The sequence below is a fragment of the Lemur catta genome, chromosome 12 (genome assembly GCF_020740605.2).
Source record: "Lemur catta isolate mLemCat1 chromosome 12, mLemCat1.pri, whole genome shotgun sequence".
In the NCBI taxonomy this organism is placed as follows: Eukaryota; Metazoa; Chordata; class Mammalia; order Primates; family Lemuridae; genus Lemur; species Lemur catta.
In genome coordinates this window covers 64,651,018-64,666,244 of record NC_059139.1, presented here as the reverse complement: position 1 = coordinate 64,666,244, position 15,227 = coordinate 64,651,018, and the positions used below count along the sequence as shown (strand labels likewise).

Sequence of the window (15,227 nt, the reverse complement as noted above, 5' to 3'; positions counted from 1 at the left end):
TATAACCTAGTAACATCATCTTGCCTAAGATTGGGATTAAAATCAGTAAAGCATTTGAGATTCTTTTAAGTATTTTTCTAGATTGTCAGATACCAAGTTTTTTAGTAACAGTGAGCTTAGTTTGCCCTGTTAGGATGAGAATTCACAGTATTCCATAGATGAAGGTTTTATTAATATTATTTTTTAATCAAAATGATAACACAAGTGTTTATATATTCTTTTATTATACAGTGTCCTAAAAGCAAAAAAAAAAAAAAAAAAAAAAAAAGCTATTTTTAGTTTTTAGTTCACCAGAAACTGAACATTAGAAATGATAGTGATTTTATGAAATTCATTTTCCTTGGGCAGAAACAAAATACCAAAAGAACTGAACGAGCGTTTATGGCCTCTTAAATGTTTAGCACTAGCAGATAGCCTATTTCAGAGGCAAGGGAAGGGAAGAAAAGTACTGTATTTGGAGTTCACAGGACTGGATTTAAGTCAGTAGCTCTGTGACCCTCAGCAATGTGCTGTACTTCTTAGAGACTCATTATTCTACCCCGGAAAATACCGATAATGATGCTTTCTTACTACTCAGGGCTGGTTTTAGGAGTCTCACTTGAGACAATAGATGTAAAAATGTTCTTTCTGTATCATACATTAGAAAACTAAAAGTGATCATTCTTGTTGAGGAATCAAGCAATATAGGTAGAACTATAAGCTTAACAAAGGGTTAGGTTCTAAATTCACAGTGTGAGGTAAAAAATTACATACAGTCAAAATAACTCTTGCAAGGCTATAAATTGATGTAAAGAATAGTACGTATTATTTTGTCTCTCCAACCCTGAATAGTAATCTATGTAAGTATATAGTGTATATAGTAGTGTACTGCATACATAAACAAAACATTCAAAATGATTTTACAATACTTATTTTTAGCTGAAAACAATACAGATACATACCTACAAGTTAAATATGCCTAAGACTCCTCTGTATCATAACAATTAGGAGTAAGACAACCTATGAAAAAAATACACCCCAGTGTAGTGGAACAGTCGACATTGGCATTGGGAAAAACAGCTAATAGGTGTTAACTCAAAATGGGGATAGTTCAGAGTTAGCAAAATGGTGGCAGCAGTGTTTGTTTGGTTAGAAAAGATTTAACATTTTAAATTTGAATCCTTTCCTTTGGGCATTCATTCTCCAGGTAGGTACTCACCACACCTTGTTGCTTTACACCCATTTATTCCACATAAATCTGCTTGGGTTCCTTGAAGACACTTTAACACTGAGTCTTTGACTCCTAGTTTATCCAAAGGAAGGTGAAGCTGTGGAAATTAATCTTGAGATTGAATGTTAAATAAGTGATAAATATGGATTGGCAAATTAGTGTTTGGGAAGTTATGCCAAGTTGAAGGAACAGAAAGGAGATAGAGGGGAAAGTATTTGCAAAACAAACAAAAATGGTTAATAGCTGAGCCATTTGGGGGAGGAAGTAGAAGTTGAAATTGGTTGGTCCTGTGATGGTGTGTTTTCTATTTAGGAGTTTGCTTTGTTTTGACAGTGGGGAAGAACTCACTGAGAGTGGTGTAAGAGAGAGGTTCTGCTAACTATTTGAATGATTTGAAAGGATTTGATGGAAAGGAGGAAAGCCTTTATCTTGTTGCAAGATGATAAGGGCCTGGCTTTCAAAGTAGAGATGATGAGCTTAATTTGAGGAAGTGTGGAGCAGACTGTCCAGAGTTGATGACTGGGAGCCCTGGAGCCACCCTGGCATCATTTTTCTTTGGTGCCTGTTATTCAAGCTTTCAGCGCATCTTCTTTCTAGGGATTGTTTGTTCTGTCCACCATCTCCTATTGACTCCAGATGCAGTCAAACTAATTTAGACCGTTGTCACTACTTCCAGAGTATTTCTAAAGCATGCTCTAGAGCTGTTCTCTAGTCCATTTCTTTAGCCCCAACATTACCAGATCTAAGTTCTCTTCATCCGTTTTGCACATGACTGAAAGATGCCTTCCCCCAAAACACTTCTTCCAGCAACTCACTTTCTTATTCAGAAAACTGGGAGAGCTTTAATTGTTTATACCAAAGGCTAGACTTAAAAGCAAGACTTAAAAGTCCATCAGTGAAGGGGTAAGGAGGGGATTAGAGCAAGATTATCTCACAGGGTGATAAACTTTTTTAAATTATTTATTTGTTTTGAGATAGGGTGTCTGTATATTGCCCAGGCTGGTCTCTAACTCCTGCCCTCAAGCCATCCTCCCACCTCAGCCTCCTGAGAGGTTGGGATTATAGGCATGAGCCGGGGGCCCAACTAGAAAAAATGATGAGCTTTTTGAATAGACATCCTTAGGTCTGAAATTTCAATTATTGCCCTATTTATTCTATATAAAAATGAAGACATTTTAAGGATAAGGAATCTCCAGGCCCAGTTCTTATCCTTTCCATTGTATTTCAAATATGAAAGAACTCTGCACACACATGGACCTGCCATCTGCCCATTCTTATCTTGCTTTTTCCCTCAGAGCGCTCTTTCCCTGAAGTTTATCTTTTCTAAACTGCTACTCAAGGTCCACCTTTTTCATAAACCCTTTGACTTTTCTAACCTATACTCTCCTCCTTTTTGAGACTTCTTACTGTACTTCCTAGTAGTACTTTGCCTAGCACTTACTCATTCTCAAATTTCCCCCAACCAAAATGCGAACTCCCTGGCATGAGGCATTTGACCCCAAGATTCTCAAATATCCTATAGCAGATGCATGTGGAACATAAGACAGTTGAAGAAAAGCATTTCAGCCTTTATCGCCATGGCAAAATAGGAAGATTGAGTCCTGGGTTCTAGTCCCAGCTTGGCTGTTAAGGGAATACAGGGTTTGTGGGAGGTGGGCATCAACTATATTGTCTCTAACTATATTCCTCTTCTGGAATTAGAATTCTGTGATTCTAGTGACATGTAATTGACAAATAGAATATGGTGGGGTGAGGAGAGAGAAGAGACTATGCATATTAATTCTAAGGTGGTGAGCCTGGGGAACTAAAAAGATAGAAGTGCCATTACCAGAAAAGTAGGAAATAGGTACCAGTTTAGTTGGGGAGGCTAGAGGTGGGCAGGTGGGGGCTGGGGGAGTTTAGTGTTTGCCAGTTATTAAGAGTTTGTTGTCATTGTGAGTTTCTAATGCAAAATGTCCTATAGGTAGTAGTAAGTAGCTGGCTGAGGAGAGATGCCAGTTGAGGAATGGAGAAGAGATTCAGAGTTACCGTCCAACAGGTACCATGAGCCTCTGGATGAAGTAGATCTAGAAGGAGGAAAAGAAGGGCACTAGCTTTTGAAATGAAATCAAAGAGCTGGGAGGATTTGTTTCTCTCGAAGTTCAGGGAAGAGGTAATATCCAGTGGAAAAGTCAGCAATTTGAAAACCGAGAAAAACTTCACATTTATTTTTGACCAGGAAGAATTGATGAACTTTATGGAGAGAGAATTTCAAATTTTAGGGGTGAGCTGAAGACAACCTCTGGATTGCAAAGAGTCAAGGAGGGAATTGTAACCAGTCTCCAAGGAGATGTTCAATGTTTGTGATTTGAAAGGAGATTCAGGAGGCAGGCCTGATGGATGAAAATATTTTGAAAGTTGGAACCTGAACCTGTATTACCTAAATTGTAAGGCAACTCTACTTTCACACAAAGAGGACCTTTCCAGTTTCTGTGGGCATGCTTTCATTACTTCAGGAAGAATAAGTTTAGTCATGGAAAGTAGTTTTGGGTAGAGTTTTCCCCCTAAAGCAAGTTAATTTATATTTTATATTTTCATAAAAGGCCATGAGTTAGAATGAAATATCACTAAAAATTGGTTATTAAAATTTCAAGCACTACCTTTTTATTTTTCCTTTTTTTAAAAAACCCACTTCTACACCAAGAATTGGATTTGTCACCCCGTGGTATTTGATTCTGCTAGTAATCCTGAAGTTAAATGATCTACTTATGGTAGTAGGACAATGATAACAGTATCCATTATAATATCTTCTCCAAGAAGATGTCTGTTGATTCATTTTTATAAATAATAATATGATTAATGTTATCACTTGATTTTATATTCAGGTAGTCTATCTTTGAAAGAAGTACTTATCCTCTCCTTTTACATCTGCAGAGAAGTTTTGGGAAGTAATTGGAAGTAATAGGTGATGAGTCCTGGCTGAGAAAAGGGACATGAGAATGCATTTTTTATATTTGGGGTAGAGGTGAGACCAGAAAGCACCGTTTTTGTTTTTATACATTGGATTTGGATATGAGAGTGTGAAGAATAGTTTACAGGCTGATGTTTTACTATTAAACATTATCCAAATCTGATTTCCTCATGGATTTCTGTTAGCAATTTGTAAAAGCTTTCGCATAGACAAACATACTGGTGACTTTGAGTACAGGAAATCATGCCAGGGACTATAGCTGATATTTATAATTATAGCTTTTCTTCTAAATTTACAATTCTATGATAAAATATTGAAATTATGAAGAAGACAAAGCTCATAATAAAACAGAAACATTTTCTGGAAATTTTGTTATCCTGCTAAGAATTTTATGAGAAAATAGTCAACATGTTTGAACCTCATCTAAAAACCAGTCTCTGGTAAAATGTGAGAAAATGGAAAGCCACAGTTCATTCTCAAATATCTTAATTTTGTATTTCTAGCATCCTGTTAGGATTGAACAAAGTTCCTCCAATTATCTCTTCCCTCTCCCCACCCCTAGTAAAAATATACCAGGAAACTAAGCACCAACATGCTTTTTTAAATGTAAAATTGAATTAGTATACTAATCATGTTTTGCCAAATGATGTCAATTACAAATACATGATTAACTACACTGCCAAAAAATACCTTTTGGTTGTGTAGTTCAGAGAAATATAAACAGTGTGATATTGCTCATCTCAGGCATCTTAATATAATGACATGCAAAAGTATATAATGGAAAGGGAGTTTCACACATTATGGCACTGCAAATACAAAGATTTAAAGTTTAAACATTTAGTTCTGTGTCACAGTAACCAAAGTTTACTTGTTTGTTTCTCTCATTTCTTTTAATAGAATTTAATTCCTTTTCGACCTTCAATTCAGTTCCAAGGACTCCAAGGGGTGAGTACTCTTATTAATTTAGCAAGAAAATCTAATATTCTTAGATGCTATTAAACTTTAAAAATTTGTTTTCACCTGAACCTCTTAACACAGTCAGCCACTCGTATTTTGTGAACTTTGTGATTGAAAATTTCTGACATCTTTATCAAGATGCTTGAATTGTCTTCATTTAAAAAATAATTCAGATGTAGTTATTGATATTGAGTGTTTTTTCCAAATCATGGATAATTACATGTTTAAAACTTTTTATTGAATTATAGCATACATCATGGTATTATGTGAACATGTTTTGTTTGCAACTAAACATTCATAAGGAATTACTGATTTCAGGCAAGTTATGATTGTGATTGATTTTACACAAAAACAAAACAAAAATTTGCTGTCTATACACTTAGTTTTTTTAATTGTATGTACTAGGAAATGAAATGTATAAATAGAAATAGAGTTTTTCTAGTGCACAGAAAAAACAAAGTATTCTGTGTCTATTTTATTGCTGTATTTAAAAGCATAATAAATGATAACTCCTAATAAAATAGACCTATGAATTTTGTGTTTATAATAGATGATAAACTTTACAGGAATAGTATCAGTATTTTTTTAATTATTACTATTAATATTTAATATTAATTACATAGTAGACACAATCATTCTTTTTTGTTATTCTCAAATTAATATGCATTTCTATATTTGTCTGTATATACTGGCTATAGTATGAAAATTTGGAATATCTGTAAATGGAATTTAGGGCTATAAAGAAAATGCAGGCTGAGGGAGAAGGATTATGTGCTTTTTTTAAAATGAAGTAAATTTACTAAATATTCTTTTTTTTTTTTTTTTAATTTCAAAATATAGTGGGGATAAAAATGTTTTTGGTCACATGGTTCACTTTTGTAATGCTCGAATCGGGGTTAAAAGTGTGCCTATCACCCAGATAGTGTTTTATTAGATACTTCACTTAGGAAAATGGTCTCCAGTTCTGTCCAAATTGTTGCAAAAGACATTAAGTCATTATTCTTCTTGGCTGGGTAGTACTTCATGATATACATATACCACATTTTGTTAATCCACTCATGAGTTGATGGGCGTTTGGGTTGATTCCACATCTTTGCAATTGTGAATTGTGCTGCAATAAACATTGGAGTGCAGGTGTCTTCTTGATAAAATGACTTCTTTTGCTTTGGGTAAATACCCAGTAGTGCGATTGCTGGATCAAATGGTATGTTGACTTTTAGTTCTTTGAGGAATCTCCAGACTGTTTTCCATAGAGGTTTTACTAATTTGCAGTCCCACCAACAGTGTATAAGCATTCCTTTCTCTCTATATCCACACCAGCATCTATTGTTTTTGGACTTTTTAATAAAAGCCATTCTGACTGGGATAAGGTAATATCTCATTGTGGTTTTGATTTGTGTTTCCCTGATGATTAGTGACATTGGGCATTTTTTCCATATGTTTATTGGCCATTTGTCTGTCTTCTTTTGAGAAGCTTCTATTCATGTCTTTTGCCCACTTTTTAATGGGTCGTTTGATTTTTTTCCTTGGTGATTTGCTTGAATTCTTTGTAGATTCTGGTGATTAGTCCTTTGTTGGATGTATAGCTTGTCAATATTTTCTCCCATCCTGTACATCGCTTGTTTGCTCTGTTGATTATTTCCTTGGCTGTGCAGAAGCTTTTTAATTTAATCAAGTCCCATTTATTTTTGTTGTTGCTGTGGTTGTCATTGGGGTCTTCTTCGTAAATTGTTTGCCTAGGCCAATATCCAGAAGAGTTTTTCCAACATTTTCTTCTAGAATTCTTAATGGTTTTATCCCTTACACTTAAGTCCTTTATCCATCTTGGATTAATTGTTGTGAGTGGTGAGAGAAAGGGATCCTGTTACATTTTTCTGAATGTGGCTATCCAATTTTCCCGGCACCATTTATTGAATAGGGATTCTTTTCCCCAGTGTATATTGTTGTCTGCTTTGTCAAAGATCAGTTGGTTGTATGTGGATGGTTTTATATTTGGGTTTTCTGTTCTGTTCCATTGGTCTATGTCTTTGTTTTTATTCCAGTACCATGCTGTTCTGGTTACTATAGCCTTGCAGTATAGTTTGAAGTCTGGTAATGTGATGCCTCCCAATTTGCTCCTTTTGCCTAAGATTGCTTTGGCTATTGGGGCTTTTTCTGATTCCATGCAAAGCGTTAATTATTTTTTCTGTTAATAGATCTGTGAAATACAATGCTGGAATATTGAGGGGGATTGCATTGAATCTGTAAATCACTTTGGGTAGTATGGACATTTTAACAATGTTGATTCTACCGATCCATAAGCATGATATATTTTTCCGCTTGTTTATATCATTGGCAATTTCTTTCCTCAGTGTTCCATAGTTCTTTTTGTAGAGATTCTTTTGTAGAGATTTTTCGCTTCCTTCGTTAAGTATGTTTCTTGGTATTTTATTTCCTTTGTAGCAATTGTGAATTGTATTAAGTCTTTGATTTGTATCTCAGCTTTTGACTGTTTTGGTATACAGGAATGCTACTGATTTGTGTACATTGATTTTGTAAACTGAGACCTTGCTGAATTTATTTATCAATTCCAGGAGTCTCTTGGTGAAATCTGTGTATAAGATCAGATAGTCTGCAAAAAGCCATAGTTTGACCTCCTCTTTTCTGATTTGGATACCCTTAATTTCTTTGTCATTCCTAATTACTTTAACTAGGACTTCCAGCACTATGTTGAATAGAAGTGGTGAGAGTGAGCATCCTTGTCTTGTTCCAGTTCTTAGTGAGAATGCTTTCAGCTTTTCCACCAAATAGTCTTAAAGCACCAAATTACATATCTATACCATAATCAACATGTTATGCTTATATTAAATATATTTTTAATATTATACTTAATTTCTTTTAAATTTTAAAATGCATTAATTCTTAGCATTTATTATATAAAAGTTTTTATTTTTAATTATGGGTACGTAATAGTTGCATATATTTATATGATACATGTGATATTTTGATACAGGCATACAATAATAATCACACATTTAGAATTATATTGCTAATTATTGTAAATCTGCATGCTTGTGAATTTTTGTTTAGTTTTGTCACAATGCAAAAATATCAACATAAATAAATACAATCTTTCTAAACTTTACAACTTGAAAACATTTCAAGAGTCAGATTAATTATATCATTCAGCATGCACTAAGAGCACTTTTAAATCTCTTGTGTAATACTAACTTGAAGGAGATGTTTGTGTGGATGTCAGAGCTTTGCTTCTACATGACAACTTTACAATGAAGTCTTTTTATCCCTCCTCAGTAACTGAGTGTTCATGAATGGTATCCTAATTGGACTAAGTGTTCTTCTGAATTTTGTTGTATAGCTTTTGAGGTAGATATTAGCACATGCTGGTTCCCTATTTGAGGAGTTAGTTCAGTTGTTTATTTAAGGCTTCTTGAGTTTTCCTGCCAATAAATATCCAAGGGATGTTACAGAGGCAAAGCTGAGTCCATGAGCCCAGGAAAGCACCATGGATTTTTCACCACAGTGTTATCTGGGGGGAGAAGGCTGGGGAGGAGAGAATAAGGTTTGAGCTGTTTTCCTCTGACTAGGAGATAGAGGGTTATCACCTAGTTCTGTAGCTCCTGCTTCTCTTAATTCTGTCTCCCATTTGGGACATCCAAGGTCAGGGAAATGCAAGTAAAGGACATTTTCTTAGGAGGCACCAAGTTAGACTGAAAGACTAAATGATGGAGAACTAATATGTGCAGGCTTCTCAGCTCTCCGTTCTGACCCTTACAGCTTTTAGCCAGTTTGGTTTTCTCAAGTATACCAGATGCCACCAGGCCCTAGGCATCTGCAAAGCAGGCAGTCTGTATTTGTGACCTTGGACTGCCTTTTCTGAATTCTACCTACGTCCTCTACAGGTTCCTGTCCCCATGTGTCAAAAACCTCCCGCAGTTCATCTTTGCCTGGTCTACTTTCTCTTCTTACTCTATTCCTTGCCATAATAAAGTTCACTGATAAGTAATTTAGATATAAATAACTGATAGGTTTAAATCTTATTGAGTGTTTGAATTTTAACAGAGAAGCTTTTTAACCCACATGAATGGTGACTGAATTTGGTAGAGTAGCTGAGGGGTGGAGGTGCTGCAGACTGAGAACTATGGGATGCTTGGCCCTACCTTGCCTATTCCTGGTCTGTCTCCTTAACCCCTTACCCTTTTTATTATTCTAACTGGGAACAAAATGTATGGACTCAGCATTGTTTCAGAGCCTGCAGCTGCGTTCCATCCACCCCTCCCCCCTTCTCTTTGCAGTGCTCTCCCCAGCCCTTTGGGACTTAGCAAAAACAAAGAGTCATTACAGGGGAGAGAGTGGGTTGGCACAGCCCACAGGGAATATGCAGAGCCACAAATGTGAGGGTCTTCTCTACAGTGCTCCTCTGTTTTTCTCATGATAATTTAACATTGCCTGTGCTGATTGCTTTAAAAACTCTCTGAAGGAGTGTGCTTACAGAATTTTCCTACATGGAATATATTTAGGGCTTAAAATTGAAAGGTTTAAATTCAGATTTCCCACAAAAAAGTTACTTTTCCTTAATGAGAAATTTTGTCTTTTTACGTCAAATGTGATTGAAAATGTACCTTAACTATCGCGGTAGTGTCATACATAGGCATAGTTGAAGTGTAACTGAAGTATTGTTAAAATATCATTTTAAAAATGAACATATACTATTAAAATTTTTTCCTGCTTCCCTGATGAGTCTCATGCTAAGTACTGCATGGTTATGCTATTCCTTGTTACTAATTATAAGATTGTTTTTTCCCTCAGTGATGTCTTGAGGAGGCTAGAATTTGGGTCTTGGCAGGTTAGCTTTTAAGCATATTTACTTTTGTGCCTGAACATGTTCTCTTAGGTTGAAGTTTTCTTCTAAATGAGTACAGACTGAAACATTAAATTATAGCAGTATGCTGTTAAAGAGCAAAAATTCTGAGACTCATTGATTACCTGGATTTTTTTTTCATCACAGTTGGGTAGCAGCTTTTATGGCATAAAAAATAGAAATTGTGTCTTTCATAGTTCATTCCACCTTTTTCCCTTAGTGGTAAAAGGTGCTCAGGAAATTGGGTGATCATTGAAGGCATTTTTCTGGGTTCAGAAAGATGAGGAAATATCTATCGAAGCAGTTGATTCGGATTTCTAAACTCATGAGTATCAGGAGCTGAATAAATCATCCCAAATGCTATGTTGATTCTGAAGACTATGAATCTCACAATGCTAATCTTCACTTAGCATACTCATAACTAAAGTTTTGCTAGGATTATAAATATCTGTAGACCAACATACTTGAAGAAAAAAGGTAGCTGGTAAGATCCATATGGGCTGTGGTATTGTTATAACATCATAGGGTAGGTATGTTGGTATAATGCACCCAATTTCCAAAAGCTACATCTTTATTGTTAAGTAAGCTTTATAAAAATTGGGATAGATAGTTCTGTCTCTTTATTTTAACCAGGTACTGAAAATGTGCCAAAGGTGTGTGTTCTAGTGTATTTTTAAAAACTAACCTGTCTTTTTGTGCTTGTTGAAAGTTTCTTGTCTAAAGGCACACAGTTGATAGAGGTGGAGCTGTAACTACAGTCTTGCTTGATCTTTACACTGCTAAGGAAAGGTTCTTGCCACCATACTTTACAGCTTTAAAAGAAGAGGTGCTGGAAGCAAGTTAATTCATTATTTTCATGTAATGGCAGTTGTTACTGATGCAGTTATCAACTAACGTAATTATTCTAAACAGTAAACTATGAACAGGTGTCACCAATGAATGTTAGTTTATTGTTCTGCTTGTTGGTTATGCATTGCACAAACATTCTTTCAGTCCTTACTGGTGCCAAGTACTTTGTTGAGTACTTAGTGTAAAAAGATGCCGGAGTGGGTAAGACATGGGCTTCACCCTCAGAGAAGTCAGAGTCTGACAAACACATACAGGCTAATACTCAGGAAGGAATTAATAATGCAGGATTTGTCTAGAACCCTGCATTTAGAACTTCTGTGAAACAGAGGACTATCAGGAATAAGGCTTATACTTGTATTTCTGATTGGTATGAATCAGCCTTTTAAACAAAGGTTTTAGTAGATGTAAAATGTTGGCAATAGGTATACAAAGTTCCAGAAGGCCTGTTAAGAACTGTATGTGTATGCATGCACATGCACACACAAAGGTATGTATCTGGTATATTATAATTGAGATAAAATCTGAAATAGCAACATTTCAACAGTAAACAACGGCCACATCTGCTGGCATATGGTGGCCTTACAGAGTGGACTTGCCTGTGGCCTCAGGGACTCATGTCCAGGGAATGATTACCCCAGGGCAGTGAGAAATAATGTTACCTTTGTCACAGTATATGAGATTCTAGACCCCAGCATTAACTCAGTATTTGTTATGAAAATGTGTGTTCTAAAATTCATTCTAACTTAATTGCTTACTTTCAGACTCAGCAATTCTAGAGGCTTGTGAAAATAGAAGTTAATTTCTAAAAATCATATATGTAAAACTATTTTTAAGAAGACGACTAAAAATAGAAAATGTTTTCTGTAAGTACCATGCAGAGTCTCCTGTGTAACACTGAGTCACACATACTTTTCCAAGAATGAACAAGGAATAGCCAGCCAAACAAGTTCTAAAGGTATGCCTTCCAAAAAGGCACAGTGACCTTCTGAAGATTAAATCGGCGTTTAACTGGTAACTTTAAAGGCTTGAATAGTGCTATAAAACTCTTGCAGTAGAGTCATTAACTCTAAAAAAACAGAGGGTTGGATTTTTCTTTTCTTTTTTTTTAAAGTCTCCGTACTTAGCAAAGCATTCAGAGGTACTTTGTTAATTATTTATTTTACTTTGTGGGGGCTGGGGAGAAAGAAGATTGGGTTTGAAAAACAAAATTATACAGTATTTGAAATTAGTAGGCAATTTCAACCCTCCTGAATATGTTTCCCGCAGACTGCCCTTGCCTACCCTACTTGGTACCTGGGAAGCAAAGATAACTATCGGCTTGAAACAAGCAGCAAAGATAAAAATAAATCCCCAACACTACCATTCCTTCTTAGATGATATATATGCCTTCCCCCTGACTTCTTTCCCCTGCCGTTTTTGGTTTGGCTAGCCCACTGGTTTTGCCAAGGGTTGTGTTTAGTCAGTCTGCTCAGAAGGTTGCTGACTAACAGCTACCTTTATACTGAAGCTCTGAATGTAATTCATGCTAGAAGGATGTTAAACTTATATCCTTTTGTAATGGCAGTTTTGTTTTAATTTTTAAAATATTGCAGTAGTTGACAAAATGTAGATAGCATTTATTTTAATATTTACCTTGCAATATTAATACAACTCTTTAGCCACATGTTAATTTACTAAGGTATTAATAAAATAATAAAGTACGTAATTAAAAAAATTCAACATATAAATATACACACACACATATACATACACATTTTTTAAAATCTTATTTTAGCTAGGGAATGAGCTGCCCCTGGAAACTATTATCTCAAATAATAATTAAATCATAGTTTAAAGCTATTGTAAATTGACCAAAGAGGACCTGGCCTGACTCCTGTCCTTGAAGAGCTTAGAATAGAGAAGGGTGGGAGAGAAGTTTTGACTGATGTGGTAGCTGAGGAAACTGTCTCAAAGTACTTGCTGACCACAGCCCTACAAAAGTCAAGCCTCCTAAAACATGAGCACAAATAGGGGTGCTCATCCTGCTTCTCCAGACTGCCGTGTCCTTCACCAAACTGCTCTGTCCTTCAAGCTGCATCAGTTTGGAATGCCGCGACTGGAACTATAATTGAAATCTGAAGCTGCCACAAATACCATAAATTGTATTCTTAGCAGTGAGTTAAGCTTACTGTCTTCATTTAGCAAGCATTTATGAATACACATTATGTACCACCAGGGTAGACTCTGTAGACAAAGGTAAATATGACCTTGAACCAGCTTTAATTCCAAACTGGCTTTATCTATTTGTCAATAAAATCTGCCACTGATGGCTTTGCTATTTTGTTTCCCACCAAAAACTGAAACTTGTGAAACTGAGTAATCTATATTGCAGATAATATCACTTTAATAGCACTCACTTAAGCTTGGAAAATAATAATCTTTTACCATTCTATGAGACTCTGTGGTCCTTATAACTAAACCATGCTTTAAATTTTAACCATGAGCATTATTTAAATATCTGCTGACCTCTTACTATGTGCAGGGCTCTGTCCTAGCACATCAGATGAGCTTATTAGAACTTTATTAAAAGAAAAGTCACAATTTAAAGCAGGAAAAAACAAAAACCTTAGCAGAATATGTCCAAGCCCCAGATCTTATTTCAAACAATATTTAATACAATGAAGAAACCTTTTTTATCAATTCCAAGGTATGTGTGTGTGTTTTCTTTTTAACATTAAAGGTCTTTGAATTTGGAATGCATCTCATTATCAGTGGCATCTTGGTATTGTATCATAGTTTCTCAGTATTTTATATAGTGATACATAAAATCATGAATTGTCTCACAATTGCTGACATCTTAGATTGCCGTGGATTAGAGCAATACAGTGGAAATATTTAGAAAATTCCTATTTGCTTTAATAAGATCTTACCTAAATAGAATCTTTTCAGAAGTTTTTTTTCCTGACCCAACCCTCCATTTTTAGAGTTAATGACTCATTATTATTATTAGCTCAATACTTTAGATAATCTGGAGAATTTACAGGGAAGGTATATTTTTATAACCATTCTTGAATTGTAATTTAAACAGGAAGGGACAAGATTATGAAATAAAAATGTTTTCAACTTTTTCTTTGGGCCAAAAATATTTACTTAAACTTTGCAAACAAGTTTAGAAGAAGAGAGTTTTACTAACTTAAGAACTTAAAAAGCCCACAGACATGCTTTGAGGAGACCAATGAATTTGCCTTTATCAGGCCAACAATTTTCAAGTCTCTCTAATTAAAGTTTTATAATTTATACAATATTTAGCATAAAATGCATAATTATCCTGTTATTTTGTTTATAGATTCCAACTGTTTTTCAATAATTACAGCTAAAATTTACTGTTACATGCTAAGAACCCTGTATTAAACACTTTACACATGTTTTTCTCAATTAATCCCCACAGCAATACTAAGAAGCAGATAGTTTTGCTGATATGTATACTGTGGCCCCAAGGTTGAATTACTTATTGAAGCTTATACAAATAGTGAGTGAAGGAGCCTGCACTCAAATCTAGCCATCTGATTCCAGAACCTGTTGTCATCACTACATGGAAGGAATCCACTTCCCTGTAATAAATGTTCAATATTGTTTTTATGCATTCTCACAGAAACATTTATTGAGCACCTCCCCAACTAGCAAGCGGAGGAGAGAGAGTTAGGAATTCCTCAGAAGAAGTAACGTTTGAGCTAAGGTTTGAAGGATTACCAAGAGTTGGGTGAAAATGCTTTTCAGGGCTGTGGTGCAGCATAAGCAAAGTGGTCAACAAGTGTGGCAGTGTTTGTACCTTCCTAAGGAGTTAGGGTTTCACCTTGGAGAGCAGTGCTTCTTACTATGAAATCTCCCTGGAGGTCGATGATGAGGTTTGGAAACCTGGACTTTTAAGAATTTCCCTCCAGATTTTCTTATAATAACTCAATTCACTATCATAAGAAAGTGGTAAGAAAAAAATATATGTATATATTACACATAGACATTTTATATATGTATATATTACACATAGGCATGTATATACTCTCTTCCCAGAAGGTTAGCGACTTTCATCAATATCTGAATAAGACCTATGACCCCTCTAATGGGAGAAAACTACTTCAGTAGATGCATGACTTTTAAAGGCATTTATGGACACTTCACAATAAGACAAAGCCATTTACATTTTGAGGCTTTACACATATAGGTGTGGAAATTCACACAGCTGAAACAAAAGTTCCACAATACAATATTTACCCTTCATCAATTTACTCTGATATTTCCTATTCTCTTTCATTTAAAAAGAATCGTGTTCATAATCCATTAAATAAATGTTGTGAGTTTCCAATGGGTCATAATCTATGGCTTAAAAAAATACTGTAGAAGAATATCATCTATTTAAAAAATTTTAG

General features: G+C 35.2%; 1 protein-coding gene across 2 annotated transcripts in view; it reads left to right on the top strand.

The window, feature by feature from the left end:
• The window catches only part of ELL2 (elongation factor for RNA polymerase II 2), a 78,589-nt gene that overhangs the window by 14,135 nt on the left and 49,227 nt on the right, over positions 1-15,227 (top strand). For both annotated transcript variants that reach the window (XR_006738687.1, XM_045566571.1), the window contains exon 2: positions 5,058-5,105. Coding sequence is in view for 1 of the 2 variants with exons in the window: in XM_045566571.1 (XP_045422527.1) it covers positions 5,058-5,105 (48 nt within the window). In the remaining variant the exon portion in view is untranslated. The remainder of the gene's footprint in view (positions 1-5,057; positions 5,106-15,227) is intronic.